Source organism: Camarhynchus parvulus, chromosome 28, assembly GCF_901933205.1.
Source record: "Camarhynchus parvulus chromosome 28, STF_HiC, whole genome shotgun sequence".
Classification (NCBI taxonomy): domain Eukaryota; kingdom Metazoa; phylum Chordata; class Aves; order Passeriformes; family Thraupidae; genus Camarhynchus; species Camarhynchus parvulus.
In genome coordinates this window covers 4,361,239-4,380,811 of record NC_044598.1, presented here as the reverse complement: position 1 = coordinate 4,380,811, position 19,573 = coordinate 4,361,239, and the positions used below count along the sequence as shown (strand labels likewise).

General features: G+C 59.5%; 1 protein-coding gene across 1 annotated transcript in view; it reads left to right on the top strand.

The window, feature by feature from the left end:
- Positions 1 to 18,678, top strand: part of CSNK1G2 (casein kinase 1 gamma 2) — a 42,737-nt gene extending 24,059 nt beyond the window's left edge. The window contains exons 2-12 of the mRNA XM_030966624.1: positions 1,746 to 2,242; positions 9,397 to 9,437; positions 9,945 to 10,014; positions 10,355 to 10,503; positions 11,268 to 11,502; positions 11,667 to 11,752; positions 12,093 to 12,177; positions 12,254 to 12,402; positions 12,789 to 12,872; positions 16,150 to 16,256; positions 16,749 to 18,678. Of these exons, the coding sequence (XP_030822484.1) occupies positions 2,056 to 2,242; positions 9,397 to 9,437; positions 9,945 to 10,014; positions 10,355 to 10,503; positions 11,268 to 11,502; positions 11,667 to 11,752; positions 12,093 to 12,177; positions 12,254 to 12,402; positions 12,789 to 12,872; positions 16,150 to 16,256; positions 16,749 to 16,803 (1,248 nt within the window). The 5' untranslated portion in view covers positions 1,746 to 2,055 and the 3' untranslated portion in view covers positions 16,804 to 18,678. The remainder of the gene's footprint in view (positions 1 to 1,745; positions 2,243 to 9,396; positions 9,438 to 9,944; positions 10,015 to 10,354; positions 10,504 to 11,267; positions 11,503 to 11,666; positions 11,753 to 12,092; positions 12,178 to 12,253; positions 12,403 to 12,788; positions 12,873 to 16,149; positions 16,257 to 16,748) is intronic.
- The last annotated feature ends 895 nt before the right edge of the window (positions 18,679 to 19,573 follow it).

The window sequence follows — 19,573 nt, the reverse complement described above, 5'->3', positions numbered from 1 at the left end:
AGTCCTTCCCCCTGCTGAGCTCTGGCTTTGGTGTCTTTTTCCCTGGGTTGTTCTTAGAGCTCCCACATTTCCCTCTGTGTACCACTGAGCATGAGAAATGCCTTTTTTTTTCTTTTTTTTCTTTTTTTTTTTTTGTTATTAATAGCTATTGAGAGCCAATAAAAAGTTTTACAGGGTTTGGCCAAGCATCAGAGCTCACAGTGTGTTCATTTCCTGGAGCTGGAGGGGGGGGGTTTGCTTGGATAACCCAGGGGGTCAGCAGGAGTCTGTGGTGGCCCTGGGAGCTTTCAGTGCTGTCACAGGGGCCTGGAAGGAGCAGAGAGAGGTGGGGAGGGGACAGGGTAAAGGATGGCAAGGGTCAAGCTGGGAGCAAAACCAGAGCAAGGGAGAAATGGAGGTGTGGGTCTCTCATGTGGCCTCCCAGATCCTGTTTGAGCCCCTCTGCCCATGTTGAGCTTACTGGCTGTCCTTCCTGCCTGCCACACGGGCACCCCTGTGAGGAGGAGCCCAGCCTGACCTCCCCAGTGCAGGGCAGTCCCTCTCTGGTGGAATGCTGCAGCGAGGGAGAGCACAGATCCCTCCTGGGCACCTGGTTCCTCGAGCACAGAGCAGGCCCATGGCTCTTTTCATCCCAGTCTTGTGTCCAGAAGGAAGCAAGGCTTTGGTTGGCCTTGATGTTGGGCTGTTGTACCCACGTGAGCACAGGCAGCTGCACAGGGATGTGTGTGGAGCCAGTGTCATGGAATCATGGAATGGTTTGGGTTGGAGGGACCTTTAAAGGTCACCTCATCCAGCCGTGAGCAGGGCTGTGCACACGAGAAGGAGCTCCCTGGTTCAGAGGGCTGAGCTGATTGCTGCCTGTGAAGGGGAACCTGAATAATCCCCACCAGCAGCACAGGGCTTTCCAGCAGCCTCACTGGGAGCACACAAGGCAGGCAAGGTGCTGCACCCCTGAGCAAACAGCTGCCATGAGCATCACTTGCTCTGGCCAGTGTCACAACATTGGCCCAGGCTGCAGCCAAGGGGCCTCACTCCCAGCTTGGCAATGAAAATCAAGGGTGGTTGATAAGAGCAGAGGAGGAGGCAGTGGGATGTTAGCAAGTTCCTGTTTGCCAAGTGGGTGTTTCCCCCAGCCCAGGTGGGCTGTGGTGGGTGCCCTGAGTGTGGCTGTTCCCCAGGAACCGTGTCCTGGGCAGGGCTGCTGGCACAGGGTCCTGGCCCAGCACAGCAGGGGCTGCTGCTGGAGTGGGAAGTGCTCCAGCTCCACTGGCCCCTGCCCCTGGATCCACAGGGACCCTCCCAGCCAGGTGCAATCAATTTCACTCCATGGTGTGCCCACAATGCTGGGTTCACGTGTGTCCTCTGCTCCTGGGGCTCTCAGAGTCCCTGGCTGGTGCCTCTGAATGCTTCCAGAAGCTGCCAGCAGCCCTTCCCCATGGGGACAGTTCTGTCCCCACATCACTCTTGGCTGGCTCCAGCATGGAGACGCTCATCAACCATTTCACCTCTAGCTGACCAGGCTTTTTAAAATTAATTTATTTGTTTATTTAAACCAACATCTCAGGCATGGGGCACTCTGGGACCTGATGTTTATCCCAGCTTCTCCCACCCCTCAACTGCAGCACTGTCACTGCTGTAGGAGTTACCTGTCTGCAGGGAAGGTGCTGGAGGGGCTCTGAGGAGCCCAGAGCCCTCTGTTACCCTCTGCCTTCTCATAGTGATTTTCTGCCTCTCTCTTTGCACAGCTGGGACACCGAGGAGCTGCGCTGGGAGGACCCTGTGTGCAGGATGTTCTCTCCACCAAAGACCTCTCTGTGAGCGGCGATGATGACAGTCCCGGCGGGACCTTGGGAAGCACTGACATTTCAGTAGCCCAGCAGCCCTGGACGGCCTCTTGCCCCTCGTTCTCCAGCCCCCACCCTCCCAGCGCTCCCCGGGATGCTGTATTAACCAAGAGGAACCCTGCTTCTTTCCTCCTCACCCTTCCATTTTCGGCAGCTCTGGGATTTGTATGGCAGCAGCGTAACCGTGGAGAGGCCGGGGTATCACAAACTTATGGATTTTGATAAGAGAGGAGGGAAAGGGGAGCTGGAGGAAGGTAAAAGAATGTCCAAGACAGGTGGAGGAAGGAGTGGTCATGGAGGCCGGGGTGCTGGAACCAACTCGGGAGTCTTAATGGTGGGTCCCAACTTCCGTGTCGGCAAGAAGATTGGATGCGGCAATTTCGGGGAGCTCCGTCTAGGTGAGAAGGGTCACCTCTGTCCTCACTGTACCCACTCCTGCCAGGACTGCCCTGGCATCCTCCTCCTGCAGCAGGAGCAGCTGGCACAGCCTGTGGCCATGGGTGCTGACTGGCCACACAGAGTGGAAGCGTTGCCCCTGTTCTGTCACAGAGGTTCCACTTCCTTCATCCTTTCACGCTGTGCTTGATCTGCCAAGGCCCATCCCAGCCCAAAGGACTGATTGCAGAGGTGTTTCCCATCTCCTCCCCTGCCTGTTGCTCTCTGGGTCTGCCAGGGAGAGCACTACAGGCTGGATCTGTCTGTTTTAAGCAGTGGTGGTCACGGAGTTCTGGGTGTCCCCCAAATCCAGGCACACTGAGTGGGGAAGGATTCAGGAGATGCCACTGTGTGCTCACCATATCTCACCCCACTTGTGCTCTGGGTGCTGCCCTCTCACTGTGCCTCAGGACAGGGGATGGAGCATGGGGGCCTGAGGGATGTTCACTCTGCTGGGACAAACATCTAGGGAGGAGAATCCATGTTTTATCCTGGGTAAATTCTTCAGTTGTTGAAACTGGTTGTTTGAGAGACTCTCCTGAAATTCTGTGCAGGTCAGAGAAAGTGAGGAGTAAAACCCAAGCATCTTCCATAGTCATTTTCCATTTTGAACCAAGTTTATCAGGAAACTCCTCAAGCAAACTCCTGTTTGGAGGGTGGGGAGGTTGCTCCTCTCTCAGGACTGGGAATGTCCCTGGAGACTTTCAGCAAGCTGTTAACCCTTTGCTTGGCATCAGGCAGGGCCAGGCACCTCTGTGCCAGCAGCACAGTCTGGATGTCCCCAGGAATGTGTGGGTGGAGTCCCTGCCAGCTTGGTGTGAGTGCTTTGGGAAGGGGCTTGTGCTCTGGGGAGAGGGAAGAGAGGCAGTCCCCAGGGCCTGGGACAGCCACAGCCTTGTTGCTCCGTGGTATTTTAAGCAGCGCCTTCTCAAACCGAGCTCTGAGCTGAACCTGCCCTGACCGTGGGCCTGGGGAGGAGCTGTGGCAGCCCTGGCTGGGGTGAGGTCAGTTCCCCCCTCCCTGTGTGGGGAGTTAATGTCAGCTCTCCCCTGTGTGACAGACTGGCTGGTGCCAGGCTCACCCGTCCCCTCCCCGCGCTTCCCGGCCGTGTAATTGCAGAGCTGGGGAAACGCTCTGGTGAAAATCCAGCCGAGCAGTTCCCCTGCTCAGCTGTCTCTCCTGCTGTCATGAGGAGCTCTGAGCCTTCCTCCAGACCCAGGGCTTGTGGAAGGAGAGCTACTGGGGGATTTTGCTGCACCAGCTGCTCCTTTCAGTTCCCCGGGTGGGTCTGGCCATTCCTGCTGCCAGTGCCTCCCAGAGAGCCCTGAGCTGTGCAGGCTCCACCTGTGTCCTTGCACCTCCTTTTCCTTGCTTGCCACTGAGCATTCCACAGTGGATCTATGTTTCTGGGTGAGCTGGATCCCGGGATCCTGCTCCAGGCAGGAGGCTGGGGCTGTGTTGCTTTGCTGTGCTCAGTGCTGAGGGTCAGTGTGACCCCCCTGCCTTGGCCTCCCCCTCATTTTCAGTGAGGGGACACGAGTGTGACATGGATGTGAGGAATGTCTGTCAAACTGGCACAGAGGTTGCTGCAGGGACCTGGGAGCAGTTGGGCTCAGTTTGCTCCTGGCTGCAGGGACAAGCAGCGAGCTCTCGCTCCAGGGCTCCACAGTGGTCAATTCGCACAGTGGGAGTTTGTCCTTGCCACCAGCAAGAGAAGCTTCCAGTCCCTTCACGTGGCTTTTTAGCTCTGTCACACCCTGCAGTGCCTGGCCATAACATGCTGGAGGCCTGAGCACGAGATCTCATCACAGCAGTGGAAGCCACAGCTATGTGGCTTCTCTCCTAAAATCACATCTCTCTTCCTTAGGTGTGCCTCCAAACTGCATCAGGGCTCAGGAATGCTTTCAGCATTTAGGGATTCCTCCAGCTGCAGATGAATGGCAAGGGACCAGAGGGCTCCTGCTGTGAAGTGGTGGCATGAGCAGGGATGTTCCCCAGCTCTTGCTGGCCACTCAGCTTTTCCCTGGGAACAGGCAATTCAGTCCTCAAGGCTTTAGAGGCCAAACTGCAGCTCAGTATTTAAAAGCTCCCAGATCTTCTTTGGCCTTTTTGCTCTCATAACAAAGGCCACAAGATCTTGAAAAAATGTACCTGGAGGTGACTCTTCCATCTCCCAGTGGTGGGGAGGGAGGAAGGGGACACTGTCTTCCTCAAAAAGGCACCACTTTGCCCTATTTCTCCACCCCACCAAGGGGCACATGGTGATCTGTCCTGAGGGTGCTTCAGCTCAGCTGTCCCAGGTAGAGAGAGATGTCCACCCATGTAGGAGGTGTCCAAAATCAATTGATCTGTTTAAAGATAAAATCTAAAAAAAAAACAATTGGCATAAGGCGTTTGTGGGAAGCCAGAAGGGGAATGACGTGGGCAGGAGTTGTGGCTGCCAGGGGCTGTGCATTTGGATCCTGCTTCTCCCTGTCCCTGCTGGCCTTGGCATCCTGGGCAATGCAGGGACGTGGTGCCAGTCCCAGTCTGGCAGTGCTGCCAGCCAGTTCCTCACTGGACCAGCATGACTGGAGAGCTGGGCTGGGAGCTGGAGCGGGGTGGCTGCCCCAGCCCTCTGGCACAGAGGCTGATGTTGTTCAGGTGCTGGGTCCTGTTGCCTTCTTATATCCTGGAGCTTCACCCTGAGCTGCTGAGTGCTCATCCCTCCCCCTGCCAGCCTCCAGCTGGGGCCCAGCACCAGCCCAGCTCCTCCTGGGGCTTTCCAGCAGCCCCCTGAGCTCCCCTTGCCCCCATGGTGCCCACAGCCAGCCCCACTCCCTGCCAGGGTGGGACGCTGCCCTCTGAAACACAAGGCAGCAGGATGCTGGTGGCTCGTGTGCCCTGGCACTGGGCACAGCTGAGCTGCAGCCCTGGCAGCTCCCTGCACCCCGAGAGCAGGGCCAGCACACTCACAGAGAGGGTTTGTTGGGGCAGGTTCCTCTTAGCAGCTACTCAGGAGTGCTTGGGATGGGGTAGGGGGAGAGGAGGAAAACCCAGAGATTGAGCAGAAAGGTGAAAACTGAGCCCAAAGCACCTGGGTGCTGAGCAGGTCCTGCCCTGGTGCAGGGCTGCCTCAGAGGCAGGAATTGCCCTCAGTCCTGGCACCCTCCCTGAGGGCCCCTTCCTGAGCCTGGCCCAAGGCTGCTGCTCCTGCCAGGCTGGGCCATGGAGCTGCCCCAGGGCAGCCTCAGCCTGGAGCAAGGGGCAGGGAGGGATGGGGGACCTGGCAGCAGCTGCTGCTTCTGTTCTTCCAGCAGTAAATTTCTACAAATGTGCTTTTTGCAGCTTCTCAGTGCCCACCCCTCTCCCCCAGCCTGCTGTATGCATTGCTGCTGGCAGCTTGGAGCCACAGCAGCTGTTTTCCTTCAAAATTAAAAGCTTGAAATTAATTATCTTTTCAAGTAAACTGGGGATTTTGGAGGGAAGAACACGGGAGGTGAGTCTGTGCGCAGTGTGTGAGCCAGGAGCAGCTCACTGCTGCAGCTGGGCCAGGGCCAGGCCAGCTGAAGGGTCCCCTGCAGGTGCTGGGGACATTCCCAAGCTCTCCTGAGCTGTGGCTCTCAGGCCTGTCCTGCAGCCTCACAGGGAGTTACCTGGGGCCACAAAAGGTGCCCTGTGAATAGTGTGTGGGCTCAGTGCCCTGCTCATGACACCCTTCTTGTCTTGGGCTCTGCAGAGACCTCCCTGTGAGCACCTGCAGTGGGGCCAAGGCTCAGCCACCTCCCAGAGGCCAGAGCCACAGACCCACCACGTGCCAGAGGTGGCACATGGGTGTCTTTGGAGGCTTTGGGAGAGAGGAACCCACACAATTCCTGCTGCTCCTCCCTCCCTTGCTGAAAGCTCAGACTTGCTTTTCCTCCTGCTTGTTCAGAGCCTCCTTTAGAGAAGGTCAAGCTCTAAAATAACATTTTTCTTCTGATGGTGTTAAAGCTCAGCATTCCACAGAGCTGTTGTTGCTTGGCCTGGTGCAGCCACTGTCAGTGGAGCTGCAGGGCTGGGCCTGACTGCCTCATCCCCTGTTCTTCCACTGCATTCCCAGGTCTGGGAAGACAAATTCCCACTCTGGTGCCCAGGCACAGCCAAATTCCAATCCTGGTGCCCTGGCACAGCCAAATTCCCATCCTGGTGCCCTGGCACAGCTCTGTGCTGCTGCTGCTGCATAAGGGTGCCCAGCGTGGGCACAGTGCTGTGCCAAGGGCAAGGAGCAGCCTCAGTGCTCACTTTTCCCCTCACAGCAAGGGGCTGGAGCATGTCCAGAGACAGGAATGGGGCTGGGGAAGGCTCTGGAGCACCAGGAGAGGCTGAGGGAGCTGGGAAGGGGCGCAGCGTGGAGAAAAGGAGGCTCAGGGGGGCCCTTGTGGCTCTGCACAGCTCCTGACAGGAGGGGACAGCCCAGGGGTCGGGCTCTGCTCCAGGGAACAGGGACAGGAGGAGAGGGAACGGCCTCAGGCTGGGCCAGGGGAGGTTTAGATTGGAAATTGGGAAAATTGCTTCACTCACTGAAAGGTTTGTGAAGCACTGGAACAGACTGCCCAGGGTAGGAGTGGAGTCACCACCCACAAAGTGTTCAAAAACGTGTGAATGTGGCACTTGGGGACACGGGCTAATGTGAACGTGGTGGTGCTGCTGGCTGATGATCAGAGTGGTGATCTGAAAGGTCTTTTCCCACCTGAATGTGCTGTGATTCCATGGCTCTGAGCTGCTGGGATGGGGACCCAGCTGGGAGCCAGCACAGAGCCGGGCTCCTGCTGACGTGCAGGAGCAGGTGCTGGGCTCTGCTGCCAAATCCCTGGGCAGGGACAGCACAGAGAGCCAGCTCCAGCTCTAGCACAGCCCAGCCCCAGGCCTGGCTGCCTGCTCCTGCCCTCAGCCTGTTCTGATCCCTCTCTGCATCCTGCAGGTGCTGCCAGATGGGTTTGGAGGCACCTCCGGCACCCAGCTGGGCAAAGGCCCCTGCAGTGCAAATATTTGCTTTCTGCCACCCATCTCACCACTTTTCTCTTTTATTTCCTTTCAAAAGCACCTTTTGTGCTGCAAGTCCTGCCTGCTCCAGTCCTCCTAGGCACTCCCTGGGCTCTGGCTGTCAGAGTTGCCCCCTTGGGAGCACTGGGGCAAAGGAGGTGGCTCCAGGAGCTGGAGTGGGGAATTCCCTGGCATGGAAGGAATCCTCCCTCCTTGCTGTTTTGCTTTTTTCTTTTCTCTTGGTTTATTAATCTCATGACAGGCCAATTCTGCTATTTGCACCTTTTTTAATTCAGAAAGGGGAAGCAGAGGGTGGTGATTTGACCAGTCCATACCCTCTCTGCTCCCCATCTTGTCCATCAGCTGTGTCCAAGCCCCCCAAGGAAGGGCTGAACCAGGGGAATGCCAAATTATTTTGTCTCATTTTTGGGCTGGGAGCTGGCAGCTCCAGGGCCTTGTTGCTGGTAGCTTTTTGTGCCACCACTGACTGTGGTGGGGACAGGACAGATGCCACTGCTGGGCATTCTCCTGCCTCCCTCCCTACTGAGTCCCTTTTGCAGCGTGCCTCTGGCAGTTTTCCTGCCATGTTACATTTTTCCCCCTTCAAATCCTGCCTGACCTCAGGGAAAATCCAGCTGTGAGATTTCTGATCCCATGTTGCTGCCCTGAAGGCAGCAGTAATTGTTTTGGACTGCACTGTAGGGCCCTGTGGAGCCATGCACAGGTCTGGGGGTGTCCCACCTGCTGCCCAGGAAATGTCAGTGTGTGATGGGACAAACCCCTGGATCTGGCACATGCTGTGTTCACCAGACTTCCCTCCCTCCCTCCCTCCCAAATCCCTTCCTCCCTAATCGCTGTGAAGGGATTTGCTTTATGCAGAAGCAGCAGACAAAGTGGCTTGGCAGAGGTCCCCTGGGATGGGAGAGGGTCAGGGAGGCAGCAGGACTGAGCCCCTCCTTGGCTGCAGAGCCCATCCCTGGGAGGAGCTGCTCCATTAATATCTCCCATTCATCCCTCTCCCTGTAATCCTGGCGCTCAGCAGCTGCCTCTGATGTCACCCAGCCAGGATTTATGGCTGCTTCAGGTGGAGAGCAGCAGTGGGAGCAGATGAAATCTTAGGCCAGGAGGAGCTTGTTCCCTGAGCAAATTGCTTGGAGAAAATCCGAGGAGACAGATGCAGCTCCATCAGATACCCACATGCCAGCCTTGGGGATCACTGCTGCCCTTAACCCCAACCTTCCCAGGCTCCTGCAGGCACAGGGAGCACTCAGAGCTGTTCCTGCACCTTTAATCTTGCCCTTTATGGGCCTGGGCAGAGGTGGTGCTGCTGCTTCCCAGGTGAGTCCCCTTTTCCTCAGCCCCCTGCTTTGGGGGGATGTGGAGGCACCCTGAGCTCAACCTTGCTGTGGTTATGGTGTGAAAAGTCCTGTGCAGGTGTGGAGCCCTCCGGGGTTGCTGTACAGGGTGCTGGGTGCCACAGCTGCTCCTTCACTCCCCTGGGCTCTCCCTGCAGCCTTCAGCTCCTTGTACAGTCTGGGCCATGCCATGGATCTGCTCCTGGCCTCCCCTGTGCCCTTGGGTGGGCAGGACCATCCCCAGGGATGAGGTTCATTCACACACACATACACACAGCATGTGCCATTCCCAGAGTGACCCCAGCCCTGGGGGACAGATTCCCACCTGCCTGTGGTGCCTCAGACCACTGCCAGCTGTGCCAGTGCTCCTGGGTGTCCCTCCTCCCTGCCACCCTTTGCAGGCTCCCCCTGGCCATCCCTCTGTAGCCCCCTCCCCCTGTGGGGCTGGAGAAGCACCAAGTCTCAGCCTTGTCCCCTCCCTGCTGCTGCCCCCTCCCATCAGCCTTGGCTCCAGCCCCAGGAGCCTCCCCATCCCAGAGGAATCCACACTCCCCACCTGGGGATAATTAGCAGGCATGTTGCAACTCCCCACAGTGGATTCTGCTCCCCGTGCCTTGAGGCCCCTTCAGGTGTTGTGGGAGCTGCAGAACCTGTTCAGAATGTTTTTGAGCCCAGGAGCCCTCAGAGACAGCGATGGATGTGTGGTGGGGGTGATGCAGGATCTGCTTTTCATCTCCTTTTTGTGTCTCTCCCCGCAGGGAAGAATCTCTACACAAACGAATACGTAGCTATCAAATTGGTGAGTGGCTGTCAAAGCAGGGAGTTCCTCCATGGTCGGGGTGGGGGATGTTCCAGCCATTGGGAAGGAAGCTTCTCCCCTTCTCCCATGGTGTTGGGCTGGGATGTGATGGATGTGGTGGCTGTGCTGGGAATTGAGGGCAGTCTGGGAGCACACGTCACTGCAGGTGGGGTGATCCAGGTCTGGGCAGGGAAGAGCTGAGTCTTGCTTCTCCCAGCCCTCACCATGGCCTGTGCTGTGCTCAGCCAGTGCCAGCAGCAGAGAGGGTGGCCCCACTGGTACCTGATCCCATTAATGTTTTTCGCTCTCTGGATGAGATGATCTGGCTCCCATATGGGCTGATTTTCTCTCATCATCCCCTGAGGCTTCATCTCTATTTTATACCAGTTGCTCCCAACCCCAAATGCTCTCAGTCCAGCTTCTGCCAGCATGTGAAAGATGTGTCTGACACGCAGAGCCCCTGAACATCCTGCTTCTACTTAACTGTTCTCCTTTCTCTCCTCCAAGGAACCCATAAAATCCCGGGCCCCCCAGCTGCACCTGGAGTATCGGTTCTACAAACAGCTCGGCAATGCAGGTACAGGGCTGGGCTGGGGCACTGCTGGGAGAGAGGCTTTCCCAAAATGTGACTCTGCAGCTTCACCCCCAGCTGGAGCTCCTGCCCATCTGCTCCACAGGGTTTTGTACAGATGCCTCATCTCATCTTTGATCTCTTTTGATTTAGTTCTTTCCCCCACTGTTGAGACCCCTGGGCAGAGTCAGAGATGGAGCAGATGGAGCTGCCCTGAGCAGAGCCAGGCTGGCTGTGCAGGGAGGGCAGTGCAGGGACATCCCCCCTGTCCCTGTCTGGCTGTGGCATGGCTGTGACAGCGTGGGCCTGCTGCAGCCCTGCACAGCCCCTGCTCCATCTCTTGCAGAAGGAATTCCTCAGGTTTACTACTTTGGCCCCTGTGGGAAGTACAACGCCATGGTGTTGGAGCTGCTCGGACCCAGCCTGGAAGATCTCTTTGATCTGTGTGATCGGACCTTCACGCTCAAAACTGTCCTGATGATCGCCATCCAGCTGGTGAGTGCAGCCCTTGCACCTCCCCTGCAGCCCTGCACTGCTCTCCTGCAGCCCTGCACAGCTCCCCTGGAGCCCTGCACTGCTCCCAGGCAGCATGGGCATCCCACAGGGAATAAGGGGAAGGTGCTGGCACAACCCAGCCTGGCTCACCCCATCCTTTCTGAGGAGGAGCTCTCCACCCTTCTCAGCTCCTCTCTGGGCCTTGAGAAGCATCTCAGTGTGTCCAGAGCATCTCACTGTGTGCCTGTGACGGTGTTCACAGGGATCTGAGGATGAGGGAAGAGATGAGGATCTGACTCCATGTTTCAGAAGGCTTGATTTATTATTTTATGATATATATTATATTAAAACTATACCAAAAGAATAGAAGAAAGGATTTTATCAAAAGGCTGGCTAAGAATAGCAAAAGAAGGAATGAATAAAGGCTTGTGTCGGACAGAAAGTCTGAGCTAGGGGACTGTGATTGGCCATTAATTAGAAACAACTCTATGAGACCAATCACAGATCTACTTGTTGCATTCTACAGCAGCAGATAATCATTGTTTACATTTTGTTTTTGAGGCTTTTCAGCTTTTCAGGAGGAGAAATCCTAAAGGATTTTTCATAAAAGATGTCTGTGACATGTGCCCAGGGTGCAGCTGGCCTGGGGCTGTGTCCCATGGTGGGAAGGAGCCCGTCCTTGGGGGGCTGAGGGGAGCAGGGCAGGGGTGTGCAGGACACAGCGTGGGGCTCTGCCCTGGCACTGACACCTCCTTCTGCCCCAGATCACACGGATGGAGTATGTCCACACCAAAAGCCTGATCTACAGAGATGTGAAGCCAGAGAACTTCCTGGTGGGGCGGCCGGGCAGCAAGCGGCAGCACACCATCCACATCATCGATTTTGGCCTGGCCAAAGAGTACATCGACCCCGAGACCAAAAAACACATCCCCTACCGAGAGCACAAGAGCCTGACAGGGACAGCACGTTACATGAGCATCAACACCCACCTGGGGAAAGGTGTGTGGGCACAGGCAGCCAGCCCTGCCTCCTGCTGAAGGGGTGCCAGGGGTGGGGATGGGGACAAGCTGCCTCTCCTGCTCTTCGGGGTGCTGCAGGATCTGGGGACTGGACAGGGACAGTGGCTCTAGTGGGAACTGACCCATGTCTCTTTCTCCATGCAGAACAAAGCCGCAGGGACGACCTGGAAGCATTAGGGCACATGTTTATGTACTTCCTCCGTGGGAGCCTTCCTTGGCAAGGCCTCAAGGTAACTGCCAGCTCCTGCTGCCCCTGGGCATGGCTTCCTGTGGGTGTGGCTCTGCCCTGGCATGGGGACGGGGAACGTTTGGCCCCTGGGGTGTTGGAGGGTTAGGACCCTGCCAGCTCTGAGCTCCATGCCAGGCCCTTGCAGTGCTGAGCAGGTCTCCCTGTGTCCCCCCAGCTGCTCTCACAGTGGCTGCCCTGGAAACCCTGGGGTTTGTCCTGCCCGGGCAGGGACTTTCCTGGGAAGGAGTTACCTGGGAAAGGGGGCCCAGGAAATCACACACGGTGTGACAGCCCAGGGCAGTGCCTGACCCCTGTGCTGACCCCCTCCTTGTCCCCGCCAGGCCGACACACTAAAGGAGAGGTACCAGAAGATTGGTGACACCAAAAGAGCCACCCCGGTGGAGGTGCTCTGTGAGAACTTCCCAGGTGAGAGCTGTGCCCAGCCCAGCCCCCTGCCCTGAGCCCCCTGTGCCTGTCTCCCTGAGCCCCCCTGTCCCCACAGAGGAGATGGCCACGTACCTGCGCTACGTGCGGCGCCTGGATTTCTTTGAGAAGCCTGACTACGACTACCTGAGGAAGCTCTTCACAGACTTGTTCGAGAGGAACGGTTACGTGTTCGACTACGAATACGACTGGGCAGGGAAACCTCTGGTGAGTGAGAGCTCAGGGCCTGGAGCACAGGGGGAGGCGCCCCAGGGTGCAGGGACAGCAGCCAGGGAGGAGGTGGCACTCAGCCATGCCTGCCACACAGGGGACCAGCTCCACCCTCCTCACCAGGCACAGCTCCAGGGCTGTGACACGGGACTTTGAGGCTCATGGAGCCAAGGGGACCCCAGCAGCCGAGCTGGCACCTCACTTTCTGCCATGGGTGCATTCCTTGGGCTCACTGCAGCCAGATACCAAGCATGGCACTGCTGGGGCAGGGTTAGGGGCAGTGATCAGGCCCTGCTTCTGGGGGGTTTGGCCAGAGGTTGGGTCTGGCTGCGGGGTGTTGGGAGGGCTCCGTGCTGCACTGACATTGTCCTTTGTGTCCCCAGCCCACCCCCATTGGCACGATGCACAGCGAGGTGCAGGTGCAGCCCCCGAACAGAGACAAAGCACAGCCACACACCAAACACCAGGTGAGCAATGGCACAGCCTGCCTGGGGCACGGGGCCGTGGGCTGGGCAGCTCAGGCTGCAGCCCCAGGGATGTGGAGCCCAGCAGGGATGGTGGCAGGGACTGGAACATGGCTTTCCCTCAGTGCTGTGTGTGGGAGGAGTTCCCTCCCACAGCTCTGGGTCTGTGGCTCACCGGGCCCAGGGCAGTGTCCCTGTGGCCTGGCAGAACAGGGAGGAGGCACTGTGGGGGCTGTAGTGTGACTGGGGGGTGCCAGGCCTGGACATCAGCTGGTGAGGGGCAGGGGGAGAGCTTGGTGCAGGCTGAGCCTCCTCTGCTCACTGTCCCCATGGGTGACTCGCTGCTCTGCTTGTGATGCCCTTCCATCGATGGGACAGTGACATGGGACAAGGGAGAGCAGGACTGGGGGGCAGCTTGGCTGCATTTTGCCCCATGCTGGGGCTGCCTTTGTCCTGGGAATGGGCAGGGCACAGGGAGCCCAGCCCGGGGCAGGGATCAGGCAGAGCTGTGTGGGAAAGGGGCCAGGCTGCTCAGAACTGCTCCAGTGCTGTGGCCTGTCCTGTCCTGGTGCAGGACACGTGTCTCTGGCACTGCTGCCACGGAGAGCAAACCTCATGTGTTTCCAGCAGTCCTGTACAAACCCTTGTCCTCCCAAACCTCCCTGGGGGCAGAGCACCTGCAGAGGGGCTGGAGCAGGGGGTGCACTGCCCTGTCCTCCCCACGCTGCTCCTGCCCAGCACAGGGAGCCTGGCAGAGCTTCCTTAGGGAGAGGGAGACATCTTCAAATCACCTTTGGCTCATTTCTGGGAGCTCACTCCCAGCAAGGTCTGCTCTGTGCCCCCACACCAGGGCAATGCTGTGGTGGACATCCCTTCTCCAGAGCAGGGGGAAGAGCAAAGCACGGAGTTCCCAGAGCAAGGGAGCAGTGTCCAGCCTGGGGACACAGGGTGTCCAAGCCCTGCTTGGGGACACAGGGTGTCCCCACAGCTCTGGGGCCGTGCTGTGCTCACTGGGGGAGAGTTTGGCCCAGCTGGTGCCACACAGGCCCTGCCGAGCCCTGCGTCGTCCTGGGGATGCGGCGTCACCTGGGCCTGGCTGCAGCCCCGGCTCTGCTGCCCCAGCCCGCTCCCAAACACGGCCCCCAGCCCTGCTGGAGCTGGCCCTGCTCCAGGGGCTGCGTGAGGCTGGCCCTGGGGTGTGTGTGTAGGTGGCAGGGGGACACAGATCCCCGCTGTCACCACAGGGACCGCTCTGGGAGCCGCCGGGACGGTGCTGCACGGGTGCCCTCCGCAATCACCAACTCGAGCTGCTCCGGTCATGTTTTTGCTTTTGCATGTCTTATTTTCTCGACTCCCTTTGCCACTTTTCCCACCCCTTCCCTCCACTTCTCCCTTCTCTTCCCCATTCTCCCTCTTTTTCTTTTGTTTCTTTTCATTCTGTTCCTCCTGCCTGTCGCGAGCAGCCGCCCGAGGGGACGGAGTTGTGGGATCCTCAGGCCGGTGGGCAGCCTGCCGAGGAGCCTTTGGGAGCTCACCTGGCAGCCGGCAGGCTCGGGGGGTCCGTGCAGGTACATGAAACCTCCTGGGGCAGGGCGGGCTCGGGAGGGAGCGGAGCCACCCTGGGCATCAGCCCCGCTCCCCCGCCCCAGGGCTGCACATGCCGGGGTCCTGCCCCGGCTGCAGCACGGTCTGCCTGTCCCTGTGGTGTGACGGGATGCTCACGGCTCACAGACGAGGCTGGTGCTGCTTCCTGGGGGCTGCTGGGCTCTCCTGGTGCTGCCAGGGGGAATTAGAGGTGGTTGGAGATGGATGGATGCATGGATGGATGGATGGATGGATGGATGAATGGGTGATGGATGGATGGATGGATGGATGATGGATGGATGATGGATGGATGGATGAATGGGTGATGGATGGATGGATGGATGGATGGCTGGCACACCATAGCACAGCAGCTGGGTGGATATCACTCTGCCCCCAGTGCCGCTCGTCTGAGCACGGACCTCCCTGCTCCTCCTTGACTGGAGCCCTGGCTCCCAGCCCTGCTTCTCCTCCCTTCCCGGGCACTCCTTGGCCGTGTCCCCTGCTGTGGCCCTGCCTCAGTGCTCTGCTGGCGCCATCAGCCCCGTCTGTGCTCGCCGCCCTCGCCGCCTCCTGCCCGCTGCTGCTCAGCCCTGCCTGGGCCTGGGGGTCCCTCCCTCATGGATGGTGGCACATCCATGCCGGGTCCCCTGGCTGGGCCTGCGCCGCTTCCTCTGTCTCTGCTTCCGTCCCCGCCGCTCTCGCTCGTTCCTGCTGCTCCACGGGGACTCTGCTGGTGCTCAGCCCCAGGCCTGGGCACAGCTCCTGCTGTTGCCATCACGGGGCCGGGCACTCCGTGGTGCCAGGCAGGCCCAGGCACTCCGAGGGCCCAGCTCATGCTCTGCCTCGCTCCTCCTGTCCCTCATCCCCTTCCTCCTCCCCAGTCCTGCTCTGCAAACCCTCCTGCCGTGCTCCGCCTGCGCCCGGCACTGCAGGGTGATGTGCAGGGGACTCTGTGCTGGTGTCAGGGGCTGGAGCCTGACGTGGCCCTGCTGGCTGGGCACTGCCTGTCGGGTGTCCCTGCTGGCTGGGCACTGCCTGTCGGGTGGCAGCTCCTCCAAGGGGCTGGGGAAGGCCCAGGGTCCTTGCTGGGGCCGAGCAGCTTGGGGAGTGTTTGGCCTGTGCATCCCCAGGGAGCTCCTGGCTTTGCCTGCGGGCAGCAGGCACAGGATGGCGGTTCAGGCATCCCACAGTTGTCTTGGTGGCTTGGATGTCCTCCTGGCCCTGGCACTGTGGCTGACCCTGCTGCCCTGGTGAGTGGGCAGGAGCTCAGGGATGCCTGAGCCTGCATGGTAGGCACTGGGCTGAGTCTTGGTGCTAGGAAGCAAAGTTGTGTCCAGGTGCTCAGCTGTGGGAAGGGCTCCTTGGAGCTGTCAGCTTTGCCAGGCCCTGTCTCTCACCCACTCTGGAGCTGGCTGGCTATGATGTCTCTCTCTTGGTGCAGGGGCTCCCAGCAGCTGGGATCCTTCCAGGGGTGTTCTAAGGGGCTCAGACCCCTCTGTTGTGATGGAACTCTTGGGGAGAGCTCAGTACCGAGGCCGAGCACTGCGGTCTGGGTGAGGGCACCATCCTGCCACCAAGGGCACCTCGGTGCTCCTGGGCAGAGCTGGGTGGTCTCCTGGGTGGCTCCTGTGCCCCTCAGGGAGGGGAAGGGCTGCAGACCCCCGGGCTGCCCCTGTTGACACTCATCTCTCCCCAGGTGATGAGCTCCACCAACGGAGAGCTGAACACAGATGACCCGACGGCAGGACATTCGAACGCCCCCATCACAGCCCCCACCGAGGTGGAGGTGACAGACGATACAAAGTAAGGCCCCAGCCCTGCCCCTCGCCAGTGCTGGGCTGGAGGAGGGCTCAGCAGCTGCCCCAGGATGCCTTGTCCAGTGCCCTCCAGCCCAGCTGTCCCCTGCCACTCCATGAGGGGTGTCCCTGCAGGGCCACCACCACCCCAGCCCTTCCCATCTCGCCCTGCCCAAGGCTCCTGCACAGAGGGGCATGGATGGATCTGTCACTGCTCCTTCTCTGGAGTCTCTGCCTGGCCCTGGCTCATTGCCTCGTGTGCCATGGTCAGTGTCACCCCCCTGGTCAGTGCCATTTGCTGTGGCAGCTGTCACTTTTGGTGTCACTTGTGGTGCTCCCAGTCCAGCCCCTGCCGTGTACCAGGGGCACTTGGTGGAGCAGCTCTGCCCACGTAGGGCTCACCGAGGCACCGGGGCGTTTCTGTCCTCCCTGACCCTGGGGCTGCTGCTGCCCCCTCCGTGCCGTGGCCCCGGGGCTGACGGGTCCCCTCTGTCCCCAGGTGCTGCTGTTTCTTCAAGAGAAGGAAGAGGAAAACCACCAAGCGTCGCAAGTGAGCAGCCGGGGCCGGGCGGAGCGGCGAGCGCCGGCTCCTCTCCCTCTGGCCGTGGCTGGATCTCGCCCCGCGGAGCCCGCGGCCCCTGGGGCTGGACGGGGACGGGGGGGCCGGGCCGGACGGGCTCCCCCAGCGCCCCACGCGCAGCTGGGGAGCGGGGCCTCCCCAAACTGCTTGTCCTTTCCTCCGCCACTCGTGGCCGTTTACTCGAACCAAGCCCAACTTCGCTGAAGTTCCTGCGTCCGTCAAACAGAAAAAAAGAAAAAGAGGAAAACCCACGGCGTCACTTGCTTTGAGTTTATAACCGGTCTGAAATGGGGATCAACTACAGACTCTGACCCGTCGCTGTCAGAAGAAGACGAAGACAATTTCAAGAGCAGTGGGCTAAGGAGGAATATTTTTTTTTTCTGTTGCTTCTTTGTCTCTTAAGTTAATTTAAAGTGAGTCTCGGTGCAGAGTGCTGAGTCGTCAGTCTTTGACCGTCATCTTCAGTGTTACCGAATTCTGCTCTTCCTTCCGGCCCCGCCCCGCGTCCCCGCCGGGTCCCCTCGGTCAGTGGCGAGCGCTGGGCTCGGTGCGGCCCCGCTCGGGCGGGGAGAGCCGGGGCCGCGCGGGGCGGAGAGAGGAAACGCGTTTACAGTTCATTTACGATGCACTTTTGCGAGCAATACAGGCGCCGTCCGGTCCCGCGGAGAGCAGGTCCGAGACTCCCAGGGGCTGGGGGACACAGGGACAGGGACGGCCGAGACCAAAGGGACCCATGAATGGCGGTGGCAAAGCAGGGAGGGGAAGCGAAGCAGCCTCGTCTCTGGTGCTGCCATGTCTTGGGGCTGGATGTTTGGTGTGGGCAGGGCTTGATCGGCCTCTTGGTTTTACAGCCTGAGCCCCCCGGGGGCCGGGGCTGGGGCCGGGCGGTGAAGGGCGCCGGGGTGGAGCGATGGAATCCCCACCAGGGCATCCCCCGCTGCTGCTGCGGGATCCTCCCGGCCTGTCCTGGGGCTGGGGAAATGCAGGTTTGGCACTGACCCACGGACACCCCCCGCACCCCCGCGTTCCTCGGCACCCCCAGGGCACTGCAGCTCCCCACGTGAATGACCCCGTGCGCTGTCGTGTGTATTGATCGTGACACTTTGGGGGGGGACACACACTTTATCTTTACCAAAACCCTGTTGTTCTGCCCCAAGAGAAGGGGCTGAGGCTGTGCTGGGGGGGCGGGGGAGGGATGGGACCATCTGTGGCTGCTTTGAAACATTTGTCCAAACTGACCATCTCGGGGGCCTGGAGACCCCGCGTTGTGGAGGGGCTGGGGGGGCGTGGGGTCTCCCACGGGGCCGTGCCCTCCCCACGGCCCCTCTTCATCCAAAATTCGGGATTGACCCCGGCTTTGGCTTGGCCGGGCTGCGGCCCCAGCTGCTGCTGCGTCCCTGGCCACGGCGGGAAGGGGACGTGCAACGTTTGACCTCGTGTCCCCAGCGAGGCGAACAAACGAATTTTTAAAATCGCCTTAAAATTTTCACTGGAAGTGGTCCCTTGGCAGCGCGTCGGCTCAGAGCAGCCCCGGCAGAGGCCGAAGAGGAGCCGCGGAGGGGAAGGGGAGGCGGCCCCGAGGGTGTGCCCGGCGTGCCCGGCTCTGTGCGCGCTCCCTCGGCCGCCGGGGCCGTGCCCGAGCCCGGGACTCTCTGTCCTTCCAGCGAGGAGTCCAAATACTGCGATTGTACGTGAGAGCGTTTGTTCCATTGCGAGTTTAGTTACTGCTTTAAAACCAAGTGTACAGATACGGCATTTCAATTTCTCTGATGCTTCCTGGAAGCCATAGAATTTAGGGGCTTTTTTTTAATAAAAACAAAAAAATAAAAAAAATCTTTAAAACCCAACACATTCTTCTGTGCTTCATTGTGTGGCTCCCAAGGGTGAGGACATTGCCCAAGCACCCCCCTGTTGCTGGAGGCTCCCTCAGCAGTGGGTGGGAGCAGCCCCAGCCCCTCGCAGGGGGGACCAGGAGCCTTTTCTGGAGCTGCAGGAGGAAAATCTCGGGGGGGACAGGTCAGGGAACAGCAGCACAGCCGATGGCTCTGGGCAGTCCTGCAAAGCCCCTGAGTGAGGAAGGTGATGGTGCAGGAGGGTGATTCCCAGCTGAGCCCGGTGCTCCAGCCGCGCTGGGCTGGGCTGGGCTGGGCTCCCCCTGCTCCGGGCACTGCAGGGCCCCCAGGCCAAGCTCCAGCTCCCCCTGCTCCGGGCTCACGTTCACCACAGCCCCACTGCTCCCTCGGGCAAAGGGCAGGGCTCTGATGCCCCCATGGAGCTGAGTGACCCTGGGAGCTGTGCTGGGCACAAGAACAGAGCCCAGCCCTCATCCCTGCTCCAGCAGCCCCTAAAACCTCTCCATGCTGGGAATCATTGGCCAGAGGATTTGCCTTTTCCCCTCAGGCCTGGACCCCCAAAGTCTGAGACAGCTTTTAGTTCATTTAATTGTCAAAAACCTCCAATTCAGGTTCAAGAAATTCAGTCATAAAATGACATCACCCAGACCAGAGTGTGCCCACCCTGTGCCATCCTGCTGCCCTCCTACCACCACCTCATACCCTGAGGGTCTGGACTCCCCAGCAGTGCCTGCCAGGCTTGAGGAGTCCCGAGGATCTGGCTCACCCCACACCCCATGGATGGGAAGCTGAGGTCCCCACACCCTCAGCTGGGGGAGATGGGCCAGGAGCCAGCATGGCCCAGATCTCCCCTCCACCACTCCAGCATCCATCATTCTCCTCCCATCACAA